Raw genomic sequence first — 22,603 nt, 5'->3', positions numbered from 1 at the left:
ATCTGAAAAGGAAATCAAGTGCAAGCAAAAGGCCTGCGTTGGTTTTGGCTGGGGGAGAGCTAATTTTCTTCATGGTGGCTGGTACCAGGTTACGTTTGGATTTGTGCTGGAAGCAGTGTTGATAATTCGGGGATGTTTTAATTACTGAGTTCCTGCTGAGCGGTGCTTGCACAGAATCGGGAGGGTCTTGTCTGCCTCTCACCCCACCCCACCAGCCGGGAGGGGTGCACTGGCAGTTGGGAGGGGACACAGCTGGGACAGCTGACCAAAGGGACATTCCAAACCATGAGTTCACACTCAGCATATAAAGCTAGGTGAAGGCGGAGGAAGGGGGGACATTTGGAGTGATGGCATTTGTCTCCCCAGGTCACCGTTAGACGTGACGGAGCCCGGCTTTCCTGGGGATGGCCGAACACCTGCCTGCCGGTGGGAAGTGGTGAATGAATTCCTTGTTTTGCTTTGCTTGTGTGTGCGGCTTTTCCTTTACTTATTAAACTTTATCTCAGCCCATGAGTTTTCTCACAGTTACTCTTGCGATTCCCCCATCCCACTGGGGCGACAGCAAGCAGCTGTGCGGGGCTTGGCTGCCCACTGGGGTTAAACCCCAACAAGGCTACGTACATGTCACCGGCTAGAAAAACAGCGAAGGTGACAAGTAAACTCTAATCATGATCTAAGCAACGCATTAACAGACAGGTTACCTCTGTAATCAATCTCCTGCTAAAGACAAAACTGAAAGCCAAATGAAGAGCAGGAGCCAGCCAAGTAATTTTGAGTAATGCAGCCTTACATATGACGTGACATTTGCAGCTGTGAATGAGCTCAGAATCAAAATCTGGTAAACTGCTTGTTTTGGTAAAATGCTTGCTTCATAGAAAGGTCTGTAAACACAGACAAGACAACAAGTCCAGGTGGAGAAGAGCAGCAAACTTCTTTGGATACTCAGCAGACGACAGCTGGATTACAAACCTCTGCACTACTGCAACAAGTTAAAGAGCAGTGACTGCATGAGCACCCATAACTGACTGAACTGCATGAAAACCAGCGGTGCAAGAGAGGCACACAAGAACAAAAGGGTGCACAAGATGAGTGAAGAGGTAGAAGAAGAATTTACATTGTTTGAAGTAGTCATCGATCTACTTATCCAAGTTTCTGTTAGGGTAGCGTACTGCTCATTTTTTTTAAGGCATCATACTTGTTTAGGAATTTGCATCTAAGAATCCTGAATAAGTATTACAACAAAAATAAATACTCATAATCATCAGTTTAGTGGGTATTACTATTTGGAACATCATAACCTGAGAGGTGATGCAGAAATGGACCACCTCTGGAAGTCTGCAGAGGCTTCAAAGGCACGAGTAGCATTTGCCTGCTCAGGCAGTATCACTGAGTAGAAACCTCTGACTTTGGTCTACTGCCTTATATCATAGATGACATAAAACAGTATAAATTTTTTTGTCTAAATTATGGTCAGTGCTAGTTTTGGAGCCCTACCTGAATTGGTAGGCACTCGGGGCATTCTTCTTACCTGCAAATGGTAATTCTGTTGACCGCAATTCCAGGGAAAACTTGCAGATGGTTTCTTCATTGTAAAAAGGAAATTCCTAACACTGAAGACAAAAATGGAGATCTTATAGCAAATTTAATTACTTTGGCAGTTTATGAAATGAGTGTTTCCTTACCTTTACAATGAAGTCAGAAATTACTATCGTGAACAATCACTTACGCTGACCTCCTTACGTGCTGGGCAGGTTAACCATGGAGGTACTTACCAGGAAGCCTATAATTCGGAATTCTTGCTGAGAAGGAAGCTTGAGTAATAACTCTTCTTGCTCCTTGATGCTGCAACTATCACACTCATCTTCAAAGTAAAACCTAGTCTGACACTTGCAGCAACGAGCAGGGATGGTAGGGTGGGTTCTGCTGACCTTCTTGTCCTTCAGGAGCAAAGGAATGCCTCTGGACTTGGTGCAGGCTTAAGGCATTCTCTATTTCCAAGTATCATCGGGTTTTGATGAACACAGTGGTTGCATCTGAATTAGAGGCTGAGTACAGGGCTTTGAAGAGTCTGTGAGCTAGTAAACTGCTTTTGCTGGATTTCTTCAGCAATATTCCTTCCTCCAGCAGGAAAAGCAGAACCATAAACATAAACACTCTTTCGTGTCGGAGGGAGACGGGTGGCGCAAAAGCATGGGTTGAGTAATCACATATTGTGAAACACTAAGTTATGAATCACCAGAATCAACTGAGTGTTGGCATAAACAGATAACAGGGAAAGCAAAACATTACAGCAGCTGGAACTAACATTGAAAAAAAGATTTGCCTCTGTTAAGTGGTCTTCAGTGATCTGTGCAGGGTGACTTGGTCTTTTTGAAAATTATCTGCCAGCTCCATTCATTTCAACAGGGCACTAAAACTGTTTATTCCCATCTTCCTTTAGCCAATTTCTCTGAATTGAATTCAGGACCACGTGAATTAACTACTTGCATGCTTACTATTTACAAATTTGTGTAATTGCCTGAAATTCATCACGTAACAGCAGCAGCATTTTCAGCAGTGCACTCACACCTCCACAGGCAGCAGCCAGCCCAGCCTGCTTTGCTTAATAGGATGCCTCTCCATCCTCTCCCACCCCTCACATTCATCCTATGCTCCTCTCCTACATGGATGTTTTGCCAAAAGACCATTCTTTCTGTGTAAATGCCATAGGGTACACATCACATGCAGGTTCAATGACAGCTATATAGCTGGCCGATTTTATCTTTTGCAGTAGAGGGAAGTCGTCCACGCTCCTCACACAAGTAAATCCCATTTGTGCCCACAAACACTTTGTGTGCCCACTGTCTTTTCCAAACAAGAAAATGGATTATCCACCTTGGTTTTCATACCATCATCTCAATCAACATTAAACCTACTAAGTAAAAGCCAGTTAGCATGACTTGGAGAAGAGTTTTCTGGCTTAACCAATCATAAATGACTTATTTTCCCCAATGAGGTCACTAGATCCCATCCTTATGCCTGTAAGGAATCAAGCTGGGGACAGAACTTGAATTAACATATTAAAATACATCAAGGGAAATATGAATTTTCTTTACTGAGCAGCATCTGCTACTCCCAGATTCTCATCTACACTGTTAATAGAAAATGGGACCCACAGTCTTCCTACATTTTACTCCTTTGCTTTCTGCAAGCTTTTCATGGAAAGTTTCAGGAACAACATTTCCGACAGGAGTACACAAGTAAGAAGATGCATATTGTTTCTTCAAACTCCAAAGTGTGATTTTACTTTGTAAAATCTGACCTTGATGATAAACTTGCGTGCCAAGCAGTATTACAGTTTCTTGGGAGCATCTCTCCAGATGAGGACAGGCAAGACATGTAGTACTCCAGGACAAAAGAACATGAGTTAATTGGATCCCCATAGCAGGGGCTCTATTGAACAAGATATACCGCCACACTGTTTAAACAGTATTTTTCTTTTAGCATATTCAACAAATTAATTCATTGTAAGTTGTGAAGGCTTTTCAGAGATGTATGTGGCAGTCTTCTGTCCCCCCAGAATTTGGATTAAAAAAGAAAACCAGAACAAGTACACCTTTTTCTGTCACTAACTCTTAAGAGTCTAACTAGACAGGTGAGGTCAATTACCACGATTTGTAAGCTTCTGCTGCTCTTTGCCTTTTGTACTGTTTTAAATAATGCCTTCTCCACTATGGCTGCTTTCAAAGCTTTCCATTTTAAAGTATTCAAGGGAAATCACACTGTGTCTAAGCCACATTTTCCTTTTTCGCAAGCAGTTAAGATTCCTGTCCAGTTGCACGTGCACGCACCAAACACCGCCGACAATCTGCTCAAACATCTATATAAAGAACGAAACCACCCTGTTCACCTTCCTAAGCTCTGATTTTTAATTCTGTCTAACTTACCACACCTCTCCAAGCTATCACGCATGGCTTAGCATGGACGTTGTTACATTACACGTGGGTTTGTAGAACAGTCCTGGTTTGGGATTCTTTGAAATGAATCAGCAGCACGTCAACTCCTATCTACAGCTGGTAACATCTGTTTGACGAGTGTTTTATTTTAACTGATTTAGATAGAAAAATCCCCTGAAGAAGCCCACTGTGAAATGTTAGACACAAAAATCAGGCACAGAGGGAGGGTTCAGTGCCTTGCAGGTATTTAAACCAAACCAGATTCAATGTCAGTCCACACAGTTTAAGGCACTGTAAGCAGTTAAGAGCTAAAGGTCGATCTCGTTTTTACAACATTGTACAAGCTCATATTGAAGTTCTTCCTGAATTTATCAGGAAGAAATCATTACAGGCATCAGACTCTCAATATTATGCACTGCACAAACTTAAATGTTAATAACCACATAATTAAATTTAACACAAAACACAGATCAGTTTAGAAGGGCTTTCTTTTTTTTTAATGTTAGCATCTAAAGGAAAAAACCAAAAAGCTTTTTTAAACAAATTCAGGAGTACAATACCTTTCACCTTCTTCCCCCTTATACAATGCCAAGTTGTCAGAGGCTGATCATTAAAAGATTCAGCAGAGTCAGAAGTTGGGCTTCCCTCAAAGCAGAGTAAGAACGAAGAGTAAAAAGGCTACTTTGCCTCATGCGTGCCTATTTGGCAATGCATACCGTGAGTGCCACAGAGCATTCTTCTGCCATTTATGCTTGCCACCAGTAAGGAATACATTCAGACTCAAACACCACTAGGCACAGCAGGGAGAGAACACTATTAACAGAATTCATGGTCATTAAGAGGTCTGTTTATTGGCTGCAGGGTCCAACACTTTCTTCACTGCTGCCATATGCAAAGTCAACTCCATTTTTGGTGCACAAAGGTTCTCCTTGCTCTTTGTTCAAAGGGCTCAGTACAGTGCCAGCATGATTTTCAACCCATCATCTTTTAATCAACACTGATGATCAATGAGGCAAAAAAACCCAAACCATGCAACATGTGGTAGTTTGATAAAATTGGGCTGAGAATATTTATATATTTACACAGAGAACGTTCAACATTGCAACCGGCTTGCAGCCCTGTATTATCCTGACGAAGCATCCAAACAGCTACATTCTGGTGTACAACACTCTTTAAGGTTTGGTGTAAAAGCTACTTAATTTCACAATGCCTTTAACTGGATTCTACTGCATCTATTTTTGATACAGAATTTCTACACACCAGTGCCACACACTTCCAGTCACACCTCATAGAACAAGGTAAGGCATTCGCAGATATCTCTCTGCTGTGATCACAAGAAATCCATTTTCCAGAGCATTCAGCCACGACCTTTGGAGACCATTGACAGACTTCTAAACACAAAGGGTTGTCTGTAGGAGACAGCCAGTTCTTCCAAGAACTATAAACTTGTCATTTCTTGACGTTGCTACACACAACACAGATAGAATTTAAGACTACTTTATTGATGTCCTAAATAAAAATTTGTTATCCAGTGGGGTTTAAGAACAACAGGGCTTAGGCACTTCTGAATATTTTATCTTTTATCTGTCTTTAACAAGGGGAAGCTTCAGACTACAAAATACAGGACAAACAATCATCTGGAAAGGGAAAAACTAATGATTGGCAAGAAGCAGGCCAATAGTCTAAAAAGTGTAGACTATTTATTTGGACTCCACATCCATACAGAACTTCAGTGACCAGATGGTATTCTGTACATGAGGGTCTGCCAGAAGAAATCTGTCTGCAGAGCCAAGGATTTCACTGTCTAAATTAAAACTCGGTGTAAGAATATACTTTGGAAAAACCGTTTTACCATGTGTGCAAACAATTTTCTTTTCTGGAAAGCACACCATGCCCAGAAATGGAAAACTGAGTGACACCAATCCAGAGCCCAACATGCTCAAGCCTTGTAAACAACGAAGACCAGGAGAATAAAAAGAGAAGGTACATGAACAACACACAAACTGGATTAGCCAAGACAGCTGAAAGATTTGTGGAGTTTCTAAAAATGGCTTCTTCTTTTAAAGGAGACTTGGAACCCACCCTGTGCTGGCTGACAATAAGAGAACGCAATTTCACATATGTGATGGTCTCTAAGACAGAGCAATAATCTGCTAATACAAAATTACTGTTTTAAGAGCTTTCTTTGAAAAACAAAGGCATTTTACTTGTTAAATTGACAGCAGTGAAAAACCTGTTGAGGGTGAAAAGATTTACATCTTTGCATTTGGCATCTACCAATATACCTTGGAGGGTTCAAGTGGTAAGCCTCGATCTCCAGAGGGAGTGAATGGGCAGAAGGATGGAGGAAGTTAACTGAGTAGTGAGGTATGGTGGGACTCTGTAAATAAATAAAGCTGTTCTGCAAAGCTTCCCAAATTTAACAATGCTGCAACCTCAAGCACCAACATAGCTAATGAAAACCACCGTGCTCGAAGAGTTGACATCCACAGCTATACAGCCTTTATAGCATGCAGAACACCTCAGTTCATTCCTCAGCAATTATTTAAATGGCAAACAGAGGCTCAAAATGGTTTACTGATTAGGACCTACAGAATTAACCCCCCCTCGAAATTAGAAGGGTGAGAGTTCCTATTAACATTCCCTTTTCTTTTTTGGTATAGTGCAATAGCGTGCTAAGGGCCCAGCCGTGCCATCTTGACCCAAGCAAAACTTTGATCACCTTCCCTGTCAATCTGTCTATACAAAGACAATAAATTATAATTTTCAGGGTTTGTTTAAAAGCAGAACAAAATTTGTTTTGGAATTTGTTTCCCCCCACCTTGAGAACAGAAAGTGGGAACCAGGGGCTATACATCAGAAGTGTAAGTCCGCTGTTTAGAGGAGGAATAACTGACAATCTGGCACATCTACTTGTTTCTGAAAAGCACTATTGACATTCAGTAGACTTTTTGACCTCTTTTTTCTATAGCTGTCCACCTGGGCATACCTGTAGCCCTTTACTGCTAAAAGAGCCGAGACTTTGACATAGCTATACCATATCCACTGGCAAGATACAAGAAATAAATTGACTTTTTTTTTAGGACATTTACATTGCAGCCCTTCAAAAAGTAGACATCAAAATCCACCCACGTACATGTAACAAAGCAGACTATACCTCCTGCATAATAGATGTGGGATCTGAACTTACTTTCTGTAACGTTGCCTTTATACTAATGTACTAGTTTAGAATCATTCATTTGCTCTGAAATCTTAGGCAGCAAGATTTGTTCAGTCTTTCAGATCACATGAAATTAAGCTACCTAAACATAATACACAATACCAAGAAAGGATTATAAATTACTGTTGACTGAGAAGTATTCAGGCACCTGCCACTCAGGTTCTAACCTGGATACACGTCCTTTTCAGGTGTGTTATTCCTCTAGCTGTTTGACTGACAGGTATCAATTGTCACTAGTAGCACAAATATGAACCCTCTCTCCCTTCCCTCCCCTCCCCTCCCCAATGAATATTTAAAGGAAAACTGAGCAGGGATTTGCCCAGCCCAGCAGTATGAAAGTGAAGAATAAGGCGCATCTTGAGAGGCTTCAGAGCAGGACTGGTCTGGCTGAAGAGTGGTTTAACTCTCAGCGTGGGCACAGGGAGAATATTTGTACCAACTGACATCAGGCACGCTACCTAGGGATCTCAGGTAAGCACCCAGGCTGCCTAGCAAGTTCCTTGAGGGCACTTCAGCTGCTGATTTAGGACTCCACCTGTTCCCCGGCTCAGGAAGGACGCCCAGGCACCCACACCACACGCCTCAGGTTAGACGGGGTGAACACCCTCACACATGCACAACCGCACGCTGCCACGGAGCAGAGTTGAAAGGCTGCCATGTGAAAAGTGCCTGCACTGGTAACAACAAAGTGAATGTTCTTCTAACACAGTTGCAACGCATTTGAAGCAAACTTCAAACCGGTGAGCTGTCCCTGTCATGCACTCATGCTGCCAGTGTTAGAAATGCTGTCACTCTGTGCTAAGGTGACTGCTTCCGGGCCTAACCTCAAATAAAAAAAGACCTCCTTACCATGCTGGATTCACCGTGTTGGGCTGAATGATAAAGTTAGTCTACCTTTAGGCTGAAGTGGAGCTATTCCCATGGAAACTGGCCTGGGGGAAAAAAGCAGAAAGTCCTGTTTGAGAGGTTAAGTCATCAGATGCCTCTGAGAGAATAACAACAAAGCACTTTGGGAACGGCTGGGTGTAAGGGAGACCAAGGTCCAGGCCCAGAGCACATGCCATCGGGAACCGTGGCAACAGTGTTAATTTTTAGGTGCTCAGAGTCTGAAAAGCGACAAACCCGGCATCTTTGCTCTCCCTGTGTGCATGTATTGAGTCTCACATGCTGTAAGCAACACACTACCCCATCCACTGCCATGCCTGTATGCAGTTGTAAAGAAACTGGAGCGTGACTGGCTCCCATATTGAAACAGTGACCCAGACTGCAGCAGTCTCAGTATTCAATCATTTAGCTTTCAAATGTCAAGGACAGCAGAGTTTTGCTATTTAGAGAAAGCTGAATTTTACCTGTAAACATAAGGCTTTTTTCCTGAGAGCTCCTGACACGCTGTTTTCAGACCTCCCACTATGCAATTTTTAGTCACTTTTTAGAGCAGAATCACATTTTAATCCTTCTTTCAAGAAAACTCTCTATGCTTTGGTGTGTAATAGTACCGTGAAACGCCACCAGGAATCGAAGAATCCAGGCAAGCTGCCCAACCATTAATCAGCTCTCATGCCCTTCTTGGCTACAAACGCTACTGCAAGGATGACTCCACGTACTCTGAAGTCCAGTGCATGCAGGAGGATGTTGGCTATTGGCAAGGTTTTTAGGTTTTGGAGTCCGATTACTGCCTCCTATTCTTCCACTTTAGACTCAAACTTTCATCGACTCAGCTAACAGAGAGAGATAAGCAGCATTAGTACTGGATACGAACCTCGGCTTTGCTATAGCAGCACATTTTAGCCTTCTTTTCACTGGCTTATTTTCTTAGCCAGTTCTTGAGGATGAAAATGTCGCTGTTCTTTGGTAGATACAGAAATCTGTCAGCAGAGTTCACCTGTCCTAACACTGACACATGAACGAATGGGAACATTTTCAGCCTCCTTTAAGCTCTGGCCTGGCCTGCTGCACGTACCAAAATGGCAATGTACCTCTGTAGCATCTTTTTCCTTTTCCTCCCTCGGTAGGAAATTATCTTATCGCTCCGATCCCCACACGTACGCACGCACACTCGCACACACATTAAGCCAAACCAACACGGAGAGTGTATGGGCGAGAGTCTATGGAATGACGTTCATTAGTACATCATTATGAAATTCTCAGGTTGTTTCTCTCAAAGAATATAAAGTTTAACACATTCTGTACATATTGTTGGTTTCTTAATTATAAAGTAAACACAGTTACAAACTGTCCATAAAGCGTTGACTCGTTTTAAACACAGCCCCTTCTCGTTTTGCCTTGCTGAAAGTCCTCTTCCCAGTCAGAAACACTCAAGCGATGTACTGCAAGTGGGCATACGGTGTGTGACAGCAGAGGAGGGAAGAAAGAGGCACTTTGATCGGCTGGTATTCTTGGACATCCCTTTTTCCTGCGGAGGTTTATGTTCCTGACACTAGATGGTAGTGTTAGCACAGAAAACCGCTGTGGTTAGGCACTTGGCAACAAGGCTCCAAGGCAGTGCCCGCTCTCTGCTATGTCATCAGAATTGGTTTCTGCCGCACTTCCAAGATATCTGGGTAAGGGAGAGAAACACACACAGCAAACTTAGGAGACTCCTGAAAGTAGCCACAGTACCAGAAAGCGTGAAGAACCAGAGATGCAAGCGTGGGCTGCAGCGCAGCCCCCCTGCTACACCACTAAAGGAATTCAAAACGACCGAGTATGTGCCTTTGCCTGTTAAAAGTCCAATTAAATTCCTCCCCAGCTGCATCCTAGCTGAGAGATGGTAAAGCTGCAAATATATCCCATCACACAGAGATGATGGCTGACCTATATTAAGTACCATTTATAGTGGGATGAAGCAACATGTGTCAGACACAGAGTGGCATAATTTTCCAGAGAAACAAGTGGAAGTGACATAAACAGGAGATGCCAAGCGTTTTCCTTTTCTTGAAGAGAGAAATGCACCATCCTCAAGACCCTCAAAGAAACTTTTGGCTCTGAAGATGTGGGTAGAAATAATGCAACTGTTTCATCCATCCTACAGTCCAAAGCCTACATTTCTGCACTCAAAAAGCTGCCAGAAAAAACCCACTCCTTTTGTTGGCCCCTCAGCTCCATATTGTCCAAATGTGACAGCATATGAAGCTGTAAATTATCTGTTATAATCAAGGGCATCTTTCCAAATGTGGACAGTAAAACCAGCATGCTGGCAGGGCCATATGTAGAAATACCTGGAAATTGGGCTGCTATGTCCTTTTCAAGGCTACACAGAAAATAAAGAACATGGGAAACGGGAGCACATGCTTCCCTAAGAGGCTGATCACACACAACTCCATGAAGAGGATGACATGAATAAAAATTGATCCACCGCTCCAAAAGGCTCTAGCCACAATTATAAAAAATAAGACACAGCAGAACAAGTCCAGTGAAGGACCACAAAGATGATTAAGGGATTGGAGCATCTTATGTACCAGAGAACTGGGATTATCTAGCATGGAGAGAAAGCTCAGAGTGAAGGAAGTCTTACCAGTATGTAAAAACTCCAGACATTTTAAGATGTACCTGGATCACTATCACTGGGATTTTAATTCCTTAGTACCCAAGGAAGATGAGTATCTTTCCCACTCCACCTTGCCTCACATGTAATACTCCCGCTTGCTGGAAAGCTGCCACTGAACGAAGCGTTAATTACAAAAACACACGGGAAATGGGCTCTACCCAATGTGCCAAGCTAAACAAACATGGGGATTGAAAACTGCGGAATAAAATTCTGCCTTATAGCCCAGATATTTCATGTCCTATTTCTGTGCAACTCAATATATATACTCCAACTCCTGCAACTGTATGTTAAACAAATTAAGTCTTAGAAAGGATGTTCAAGCTTAGAGCAAATATTTGAGCACAGAGGCATTTATGCCACCCACTTAAGCAAGTATTAAATGCCAGCAGGAACAATACATCTTCTGTGAACTCCAAAATGCCTGTGGTGAGACAGTGTGTGAGCTTGATAACTCCAGCTAACTAGCTATAAGATTATCACCACAATTATCATACGGAATAATTACGTATTTCACAGAAATATTCTTCAAAATCCACCCTTAATTACAGAGGATCAATTTCTACTGGAATCTGTAATTTCTTCTAAATTGAAATCAATCCCTACATACAGTGAAAGGGCAAATGTAAAAACACCTCTTTGCTAAGTATAATTTCCACCTCTAACTTACCAGCTACAATTTCCTTTTCTGTAGGCTAAGAGCCAGCCTACTTTTGCAACAGGCTCTAAGACCCTAGCCTGCAAACAAGGACAAGATTGCAGCTATTACTATTACACTAGCATCATAAACCTGACGACATTAATACCCATACTATCTTCTCATCTCTTAGCAGCAGCTTAACCCGTTTACCAAAAGGTTTCCCAACTCCTTTCTTCTTGGCTACCTTTCAGGAATTCTGGAAACAACCACTGTGTAATAGACTAGGTTTGATTTCAGGTGTGTTCTCTTTTTAGAACCAGACAAGAAAAAGCAGGCACTGACCAAAACCCCACAGTCCAGACAAACGTATTCAGACGTTATCCCACCTGCTGGATGGGAAAAGAATAAAAAAGATTCACTTCATAGAGGAAGTAACAGTTCTACGGCTCTTCCAAGGTTAGAGACAGGACTTTACATTGTGCTGCGATCATAACTTTATTCCAGTGGATTCCAACTTTATTCTGGTCTAGATTTTGGAGTTCAGCAATAGTTTTGCCCGAGATACTACTGTGCAGCTGGATCAAGCTTTCTTTCTGCCTGAGATAGTCCTTGTGTGTTTTCAGTAGTTGACACTAGCAATGTCTATATGAAAGAAATTGTCACTACATTTAGACAGAGGAGAAAGCCTTTAACCACTGCTGCTTTCTCAGTTTTCAGATGTATCTCAAGAGTCCCATGGGCACCCTCATACTGCAAGCTGTACCCCTGAAAGGCTAGCAGGCTTGCTGATGCATACAGTTCAAACAGACCGGTTCTCTTCTCTAGTCCACCTGTATTTGGAGGCAGACAAGAGTTACCTGGATAAAAATCAAAACGTCCTTACTGCCTGCAGATTGTAAAACCCAGCTTACTGTGCTATGCTAGCCCATCTGAACAAACATAGAGTTGGCTATCATCAGCATAGTAGCTGGCATAGCTAGACCAACGACAGGGAGGACTGATTATTCATGGCATGACACACATACATCATTATGTCCAGTCAAAGACACTGGGCACCTGACAGATTTACGGGCATCAGTGTGGACACTCTGATCAGCCCAAGCAAAACTTATACAGAAATCAAATCTAGGAGTCCAAACTGGCAAAGGAGGTCACTCCAAATTCCAGAGCTGCCTTTGTGTAACACTCCCAGTCACAGGTCTCTGTTACGGCTGTTGCTGTCAGTGCAATATGCCTTGCACTCAGGAGATGGATGAACTCTGTATTCCACTACTGAGGCAACTAGTGCTCCTCTGCACATTTGTTAGTACAAACTACCAGTTTATGTGAGCCATCACTGAGCAAAACTGGCTCAAAGCCAGAGAACAAGTTGATGCCATTCTACTTGTTCATACCGATTTGCTGCTACAGTGAATAAATGAGGCCTGTGAAGTGATGCTCCCTTACAGAGAAATACCTGTTCCTCTTGCTGTCCTGGCTAGAGTTAACTTTCTTCTTAGCAGCTGGTGCAGTGTGGTGTTTTGGCTCTGATGTGAGAACAACGTCAATACAACACTGATGGTTTTAGTTGTTGCTGGGTGATGTTTATACTGTGTCAAGGACTTTTTGGTTTTTCAGGCCCTGCCAGCCAGAGGGGTGGAGGGGCACGGGAAACTGGGAGGGGACACAGCCAGGGCAGGTGACCCGAACAAGCCAAAGGGGTATTCCATACCATATGACGTCATCCTGAGTATATAAGCTGGGGGAAAAACGAAGGGGGGGACATTTGACATTATGACATTTGTCTTCCCAAGTAACCGTTACGCATGATGGAGCCCTGCATCCCTGGGGATGGCCGAACACCTGCCTGCCCATGGGAAGTGGTGAATGAATTCCTTGTTTTGCTTTGCTTGCGTGTATGGCTTTTGCTTTCCCTATTAAATTGTTCTTATCTCAACCCTTGAGTTTTACATTCCTTTCTGGTTCTCCTCCCCATCCCTCTGGGTGAGGGGGGGTGAGCAAGCAGCTGCGTGGTGCTTGGCTGCCGGCCGGGGTTAAACCACGACACTTATCCAATAGCAAAATCCCCAAACAGAGAAGGCTACTTGGGACCCAAAGGACTCTCTGTTTCTGTGTAACACAAGTTAAAATTCACCTGTTAAAATTCGATGCAATGGCAAAGTGATGTAAGTTAAGTGTGCATAGAGTAGAAAGTTTTCATCTGTTCTGTTCAGCTTCAGCCACGAGCCCACCAGAGAGCGTCCTGTTCCAGATAAGGACCGCGACCTCAGATTTGTCGCATTGTGCAGATCTGTGAAGGCAGAAGACAGCAAGCTTAAAGTGACTGTTCTTTCTGCGTTTTACTGGAACACTTCTGAACATTAAAAAAAAAAAAAAAAAAAGGAAAGGCTACTATTCATTGTCTCAAGAGATGTCACATGCAGGACAGGTCAGAACTTATCCAAAGCCAACTGAAGAAAATGCCTTTTCACCAACTTTAACCAACTTTGGATCACATCAGGGAATTCAGAGAACTTGTCCATGAGAGGATGCTCTACCCCCTGTGAGGTTCAGGCTGTTTTTGAAAAAAAAAAACAACCCAAAAACAAACCAAAGAAGTGTGCTGAAGAAGGGAAACAGCCGTTGTAGCCATAAAGAGAGGAGCAGAACTTGGCATAGTCTGGGTAGTTTCTCCTTTCCGAGGCCCTCGATCCCTATTGCGCATAGGTGATAACACTGCCTTGCTCACACCCTCCATCTCAAGGGGAACAAAGCCCAGAGATAAAAACTATCTATCCGCTAAGGGGGAGCACACATCCAGTCTTGTAACACCTCCATGTTGTGTCTAAACCGATAAAAAAGGCTTGCCTATCGAAGTTATCCATACAAAAAGCCTACATGACTGTAAGGGTATAAAATCTCAACTCAGAAAGTGCTCTATGGAGCTCCCTCTCAGCTGGCCTGAGATCCCTTATCATCATCACACAGCGCTTTTCCCCTCAGCAGGTCGTATGTCTATTTACTTTTCCCACTTGTAGCTTACTCTAATGTGTTGATCACCTTTGTAGTCTATTTCTTTACCTTTCTATGTGTTTATTATGATACTATCAAGGGCGATCAACATATGATCACTACCTCCATTCTATCAACGGGGATAGTAGTTTGCTTGTGAGGATTGATTTATGGTGTTTACTAAAGTAATCATATTAATCACACGGTGAGTCCCACTGTTTGGTTGCACTGCCCAGGTCTATAACCAGTGAAGGTTATTCCCCACTCTGGGTAGCAGGCGGGAAGTCTGTTGGGTCACGACATCCCCTTAATATTGCGATACCTGGAAAGGTGCCACCTGGGAGCACAGTATCTGGGAAAGGAGAAGGCTCTTTCCTGCTCAAGTGTTTCTCAAATGGGTCTATATAAAAGGTGGAGATCAATTTTAAACATACGCAGGAATTTATTAGTTTCCTGCCTTCAAAAAGATGCTGAGCTTGTGAACAATCCCATTTTCAGAGTGGCACTAGCGTTGGACTTTCCGGACCTAGGTTTTTCACACTGCAAACCTTTTGGAAATCCAGCATTGGGATCTCTTTCCATAGCTCTGTACCCTCTCCAGACAAGTCTATTGAGCTGATATTACATCTCTCACCTCCACCATCATCATCTCTGAAGAACTCCTCACTGTCATTTGCTGAGTGGGATTTTTTCATCTCAGCAATTCGATTTCGGGGCACTTTTCTTTTGAGGGATGGGGAGAAAAAGGATGGGCGATTGTTGCGTTCTGGGGTTGGCGGTGTGCTGAAAGAAGTCACCTGAAAAGGAAATAGAAGAAATGCTAGTACTACGCTTCTAGTAAGAAATAATCACTCTCAAATATGTGCCACGAGGCAGTCATATGTGTAAAAATCAGAATCATGACTGGTGAGCAGCTGTAAAAGTTTAATCACAGTGGCCAGAGAATGTCAACCGAACAGCCATCTCAGCTTCAAGATGCTCATCAAGATGAAAATATTTTGACATATCATCACCCTCAGCTGTTCAGTGAGTAATGAAAACCCTCTCTTAGCTGATGACTTAGAAAGCATTTGGTCAAAAAGGGACAAAATTAATAATTTAGGCACAAGAACATCAATCTTACTTTTGTGTGTTGAAATTTAGAAGACTTAATAGGCTAAGAACGTATTGTACTTGACACACTAGAATTGCGCATCTTCATTTCTTTGGCAAACACAAGACAGTAGTTTCCCTGCTTAGAAAGATGCCACATGGGATCACTGCAAAATGTCACAGTGTCTCTGTGAAGCAGGGTCACAAAGCAATTACTTAGCTCAAGATGCTGATGCAAAAGTGAAGTCAACGTACAATTATATGTATACCATATTTCAATACACGATGGAGAAAAACAAGATGAGATGCCCCTGATGATTTCGTTAAAGTGATGACAAATACAAGGATATAATTGTCAAAGGTGAAATAGAGGTTATGGACAAAACTATAGAGTCACCCTTCCTTCAGAGCAGCAGTTGCTCTTGTGTAAACCACAACTTCAGTCAGCCACACCTATTTCAGAAAGAGTTGAAATGCAGTGCTTATGCACTGGTTTTGGTAGTGGATTTTTAATAGTTTCTTTTCAAATGCAAAAAAATAGAGATAACTACTTTGCTAATGGAGGTAACTTCTATCTCACCCTTCCTTCTTCACACAGTTAATTTAACAATCCCACAACTCTCCCTGAGATGACACCTGATATTGCTCATGTCCGTCCATACAAATAAGGAGGGAGGTGACATGTGAGTAAGGATGACAGCCAAGCCAGGTTGGTGTTGGACTGCAGAAAACACTGTGTCGTCCCTCTATTGTTAATGTTTAAAATAAATTAAAACAAAGTAGAAGCATTCTATCACCCAACTGATCCTCTCTTTAGTGCACCTGACCTCTGATTTGCATTTGTCTCTATTTTTCATTCTGTAGCCATTTCACATCATACCTGGAGGGAACATCAGAAACCGACAGGTCACCATTAAAAGCATTAGCAAAATGCAATAATAATGCATTAGCAAATCTATTTTATTTTCCAGTTGACACTGGAAGTCTTTGAGCCAAAAGATCGTGAAGTCCCTCCAGGCCTGATTTCTCCAGGCTGTACCTCTATGGTGGAGAGCAAGCAGCTAACAAACTCTGTGCTGGCAGCTTATTTTCCCTTTTAGGAAGCCAGAAACAAAAAACATTCAGTTTGCACACAGCCATTTAGAAGCAGTCCTGCAGACCTTTAAACTACACTATGTAGCTATGTTACACATAAAACCAGACTAGAATCCATCAGGAACTACCCAGCCCAGGCCAGGACACATCTGTGCAGGTATCTTGAAGACATGTTGCCTAATCACCATTAACTAGGTAAAATGCTTTAGTGGAAAACAAGGCTTAGGACTGAACAAGGGCCAAATCAGCATCTATGGACTGATTCTATTTGTATTTTACTGCCCTTGCATCAAAATCAAGCACGTGCATAAATATGATACTGCATCTAGATCCGTAATCTTTGGTTTAATATTATACAGGCTTCACATTGGCAGCATTCATCAGTGGCAAAATCTCCTAACAGTACCACTCCCTGTGAGGTTTAACAAGCACCCTACACAACACACAAATTCCACATTTCTAGGTAAATCCCGCCTTGCACAGAAATGGAATCTGTTAATTTTCACAGAAAACAGGCAGAATCATCATTTTCCCTGGCATCAACGTTGCTGTTTCAACAAAACACTCCCCCAGAAGTATGAATCATCCAGTCATCTCTGTATTCAGTATTTGCTCAAGGGAAACTGTGCTAAAAGCCCATCTGCACGTACTGAGCATGTTCAAATCATACACAGCAAACCTAAATTCAGAACCTTGATGTGAGTTAATCCCAGCTTTAGTTCATCTCCTGGCTTTGGAACAAAACAGGTTCACACACCTTTAATTCAGTATTTCTGTCTGCTACTTACTCTCTCATGCACTGGGGATTCTGGATTTGAATCTTCTTCCGTCCCGTACGGTGAAGTGTCACCAGTAGAAACTCTACTCACTGCCATCTCTGCGTGTCCTTTCCCTTGTGGCCCTTTCATTCGGACAAACTCCATGTTGTTATATTTATAAAAGCCAAAAGACATTCTTTGAGCCATCTTAGCTGCAACACTCACCTACAGTGCATCAAGACAGGAGAGAGAAGCATGAAATATCACCTCCATGTTTCAAAAATATAACATGCCCTGAAAGTAGTTATCTAAGAATAAGTAAAAAACATAGTGGATAACAATCATTATCTTGATTATTAAGAAGCATTTTAAGCTACAATCTGAAGTGTCCTCCAAAAGGGAAGCAGTTTTACAGATACAAAACCAGAAGCTCAGAGAAGAGTCAACTACTGTAGCTATCCAAAAGGCAGTGACCTAATGGCACACTGAGATAAAACAAAAGGTTTTTATTCAGATCCACGCAACGTGGCACACCAGAGCACAAGAAGGCACGTGCACAACTCAATGCAGCCTGTGCAGGGACACTCATTTGAGTTCAAAAAGCAATAGACACACAGACACAAGATGCTCCAAACTAGCAAAGCGCACTGCACAATTCTGGCACTACTTTGTGGCAAGCCAATTTGGACAGGTGTGTGTCCACGCTGTCCAGGCCAAGCCATAAAGAACCAGCCCCCGTGCACAACTAACCTGCATCGCATTGCTCACCGCAAACCCCTGACAGCTTTTGAACCCTCTGAACAGACACAAGGGCTCAACTTCCAGTTAACACAACTGAACTGAAAACTGAACTGAGAACTGAAAAAAGGAACAGACCAATATGAAAACAGTCAAGGTTTTGCCACATGAAATAAGTAAGACTTATCCATAAGTTTAAGCGGTTTATCAAAACTTCCAGAAGTTTAATGCCTGAAAGGGCGAAGATGCTCACCATGTAACACAACTCATACTGTACTAAGAATCGTAAAATCATAGAATTATTTAAGTTGGAAAAGAACTTTAAGATCGAGTCCAACTGCAAACCTAACACTGCCAAGTCCATCAATAAACCCTGTCCCTAAGCACCACATCTACACACCTTTCAAATACCTCCAGGGATGGTGACTCAACCACCTCCCTGGGCAGCCTGTTCCAATGCCTGACAACCCTTTTGGTGAAGAAATTTTTCCTAATATCCAATCTAAACCTCCTCGATACAACTGAAATCAAGTAACCTTCAAAAGGATAGAGAGATTGCTTCCATTCTGCTACAAGAATGGTCGAAGTTCAAGTTTTGCCTTCAGTCATAATTGAGTATTTGAAGAGCTAACAATTTGATTTCATTTAATAGAACAATGTAAAGTAGCTGTGTGGTCAGACAGGGCATTTGGAGGCTACGACATGACTTTACTACATCAAATCTTTTCTTTCTACTGCAGGACTTTTTTCTTATGTTGTCTTTAGTGATTCTTATTCCCATGTATTTTAATAACCCACCTGCCGATTATATGAGGCCATAAGACGATGGTGGGACAAACAACTTCAGTTTCACGTTCTCTTGAAAAACTGCTAGAAAAGTTCAATTATTCACATTTAAAACAGGAAGGAGAGAAATTACTCATGACTTCTCATGACAAGGGTCGGAACAAAGGAAAATGAAGTTTAGAGTCACAGTAGATATTGGGGGGGGAGCGTTTTTTAAAATCTCTCAGAATTGTCTTCATAAACTGAGAAGTTTATTGGCTCTTGCACTCACTGGACTTGAGCACTAAGTACTGAATTTCAAGCTGAAAGTGCTGGCATTTCATGTTTCTGTAGGGAAACAAAGAAAGCTTCTTTCTGTGGCAGTGAAACTACAGTGGTCAAATAGCCACGAGTACAAAGACACTAAAGAAAAACATGTTTTACATATAGCAAGACAGTGATCAGAGTTTAAGATCTCCCTGCAAAACATGCCTTCGCTGAAGTAACTAGAAATATCCATGACATTTCCAGAAAACGAAGGGGCTCGCAGACTTCCGTTACTCAGATCCCTTCCTGTGTCACGCTCCCAACTATTTACCACCTTCACTAATTCTGGCAAACACCAAGGTAATATATACCCTGATCTGAATACTCTTCAGCTGTCTGAGCCAAAAACATTAGCTTTCAGGTAACTTTCAAAGCCAAAAAGGACAGACTACGATATCTAACGGGACAAAAAGCCAACAGCCTCAGCAGCCAAGAACGGTGATCAGAGGATCATTGTTGCAAAGGGCATCGTCTTTCAGATCCACCTTACCCTGTTGTCATAGACCTTCTTGAGTGCTTCATAGCGGATGGACCCCTGAAAAATCACCCCTTGGAAGGTGTTGCTTTTGTCACTGGCCACCAGCTCCACACAGACCATTTCTCCTTCTCCAACAGTCATGTCACTGAAAACCTGCCAAAGATGCAAGATGAAACACTTGGAGGCAAACTGCAGCTGTTAAAGTTGAAATATATTCAGATTCCCATGATTGTCCTTAGGCCCAAGGCAGTTTCAATGTAAATGGCAGAAATCAAGGCAGCTGTATGCTCCACCCCAGCCTTTCAAAAAAAACTTAGTTCAGGCAGTGCACACTGCAAATCATTTGTTGAGATAAGCAGCTCTCACATCAAGCTCCTTGCTTTAGCCCATCATAAAGACAAATGCCAAAATCCAGCTTTAAGCTCAGATTTCAAACACTGAAAAAAGAGAAAGGTCATATAAAATAAAAATTACTGGAAGATAACACCCAACTAGCCAAGAACATTTGTTCAAAAGGTACAAGAAAACAACTAATCAGGACATAAGACTAGAATAGGCCAAAGTTCTGCTGCTGCAGCAAGGAACTCACCTCTTCAAAACTGTCGATCATGAAGAATATGTTGGGGTAGCTGATCTTTGACTCCTCTCCTTTACTGTCCATTGGGTGTTTGCTAGGAGATGCAAACACTTGCTGAGAAAGATATGGAAAGACATACATTTTCTCAGTGCCACGTGCTCAGGAACGGGTGTGCTGAATACAAGGCAAGCAATGCCAAAACACCATGGTCCCACACTGCTCAGTCAGCCAACACTCACTTACGCTAGAGATGCTGGACATCCTGCAGGCAAAGCTGAGCTGGTTTCTGACAACAGCCTGTTTTGCAATAATGACAACACTTGTGAAATCCTTGAGTTTTCACCTGCAAGTTATCAAATACCAGTTGCTCCACAGTAAATGTGTGTACTTGGCCTCTCAACATCTTATGGTACAGCTAAGGTATTCTCCTTTTCATTAACAGAGAAAACCACCTTGAGCTGCCTTTAAGTTACTGCAGTGCACTGCAAAAATAAAAGCACACACAGCAAGAAAGTTACTGTGGAGTAGCTGACCTAACACTATTTGCTTGTACAGTTAATTCCATTGTTATTGTTTGCTTAGTACCACAATAAGATCAACATCACTCAGTAATGGAAAGCATGACCCTCAGGAAGACAAGCACTCGATTCTTCATCCTCATCTTCTGCTTCTGTTTCTTTCTCTATTGACTGTGCCTCCTCTTGCACACTCCTCCCACTGAAGCAGTTCCTGAAATTCACTGGTCACTTAACTCCTCAATCCAACTTCTGTTTAAAGAGCTAAAGGCTTTAGATTTTATCATTCCAACAAGATTAAAAAGCAGATAAAGAGGGAGAAGAATTCATGCCGAGTACCTTGCTTTGCTTCCACCTCTGTTTACAAACAAAGCTTTGAATTAAAGAAACCTGTCAAAACTTAGCCCACTGTGAATGTGTGGAAAGCTCTGAACCTGCCCAGATTGTCAGGCTTGCGATACAGTCTCGCTACAAAGCATTCAACACAAACCACGACTAAGGGTAGGGTATTAGATATTCATGATGGTTCCCTTTCCTTATTTGTACTTATGAAGCCTACATGCCCATTTAAATACAGATTATTAAACAGAAAGGCTGCTTCATGACAAGAAACAGCATTGTAAAGTAACAGGACTCCTCAAAGATGACACTTGCACTAATGACTGAAACAAGGACGTCTTCCAGGCATCCTTGTTCTCATGGCATCCAATGTAACACAAAAACCCCCTCCAACTAATCTCCAGTCAGACCTGTCACACCTGAGCAAAATACACATCCAGTCACACCTGAGGAAAATACAGTCTGTAGAGATCTTAATTGTCAAGCCAGCAGAGAACCAACCTTATCTGCAAAATAATTGAAGGGAAAGTCAGCCTTTTTCAGACTGGCTTCTTGCCTTAGGTACTCTGCTGGTATGAGCACATGGCGTTGTCATAGGTCTGGGGTAGCACAGCAAGTCCTGTGCCTGAATAGAGCTTCTACGTATTCAGCATCTGGCTGCACACTGATAGGATAATACATGCTTTCTAAAGCAAGAACCATCACAGCAGTAATATAGATCCAAAAATGTTAACTTCTGTTCATTTAAAACCGAGCCTCAGTGACGCACGTTACAATGAAATGCCATACTGCAAGTATGTTTTCCACAGCATATAGAACTGCCCTTTCTCTCTCCATAGATCAGCTTCATGATGTTGAAACGATACTAGTATGTACTGGTAAGTTTTAATGTGTGCTGAGTTTGCCCTAGAAAAGGGGAGACAAAAATTTATAAGCAGTCCCACAGTACAAGTCTCTGGGAATGAGGAATAGAAAACCTCCTCCTTACTCCGAACACCACTCACATGCAGTGAGGGTAGGTCCCTCATCCTCATCTTCCTAGTTTTGAAATCTGCAAGTAATATTTACAGATTTTTCTCATAAGAATTTTACAGAAGTTTACTGGGAGTGAAATTCGCAGCAATGGAAAAAGCAGTAAGAAATAAAAGGCTTACATCGGTGGCGTTAATGTGTTCTCAACACCACCAGAAGGGAATTATGTGCCTAACTAATGCAAATTACAAATACAATAATCAGCATTGCTAGTTTTGTCTGTAGGCAAAGCAACAATTGTTTCAAAATGGTAAAACAAAAGTAAAGGTTTAAAGAGCATTGGTTTATTTTAGGTAAAGCCAGTAGGCAGCTGAATGAGCTAGAAGGAATGGAAATGCCTGTGAGAAACAGCCTTTTAAAGGCAACAGGAGCCTTTTACAGGAAGAATTTCTGCCTAGGAGAAGTTGCTGCAAGATCTGCTGGAAACTGAGTGAAGTCGTCTAGGGTTTCTTGTTCCTATCCCCTCCATGCTTATTACTCAGTTTCCTCCACTATGCTAAACTCTGAATTAACTGTGTGCTGCACACAAACAAGTGATAAAAGCCTTTGGCATAGAG

The 22,603-nt window shown here is 42.2% G+C and overlaps 1 protein-coding gene across 5 annotated transcripts in view; it reads right to left on the bottom strand.

Annotated features, from left to right (window-relative positions):
• Positions 1-4,405: 4,405 nt before the first annotated feature.
• Positions 4,406-22,603, bottom strand: part of KIAA0930 (KIAA0930 ortholog) — an 81,802-nt gene continuing 63,604 nt past the window's right edge. For 4 of the 5 annotated variants that reach the window (XM_055710632.1, XM_055710634.1, XM_014280001.3 and 1 more), the window contains exons 5-10: positions 20,173-20,274; positions 19,596-19,736; positions 17,306-17,500; positions 14,965-15,127; positions 13,474-13,629; positions 4,406-9,712 (exon numbers count right to left, since the gene is read on the bottom strand). In XM_055710632.1, the coding sequence (XP_055566607.1) occupies positions 9,672-9,712; positions 13,474-13,629; positions 14,965-15,127; positions 17,306-17,500; positions 19,596-19,736; positions 20,173-20,274 (798 nt within the window). In that variant the 3' untranslated portion in view covers positions 4,406-9,671. The remainder of the gene's footprint in view (positions 9,713-13,473; positions 13,630-14,964; positions 15,128-17,305; positions 17,501-19,595; positions 19,737-20,172; positions 20,275-22,603) is intronic. The other variant, XM_055710635.1, reaches the window with a different exon arrangement.

Source organism: Falco cherrug, chromosome 5 (assembly GCF_023634085.1).
Source record: "Falco cherrug isolate bFalChe1 chromosome 5, bFalChe1.pri, whole genome shotgun sequence".
Classification (NCBI taxonomy): Eukaryota; Metazoa; Chordata; class Aves; order Falconiformes; family Falconidae; genus Falco; species Falco cherrug.
Note: the sequence above shows the minus strand (reverse complement) of the source record. Positions and strands in the feature narration are given on the sequence as shown.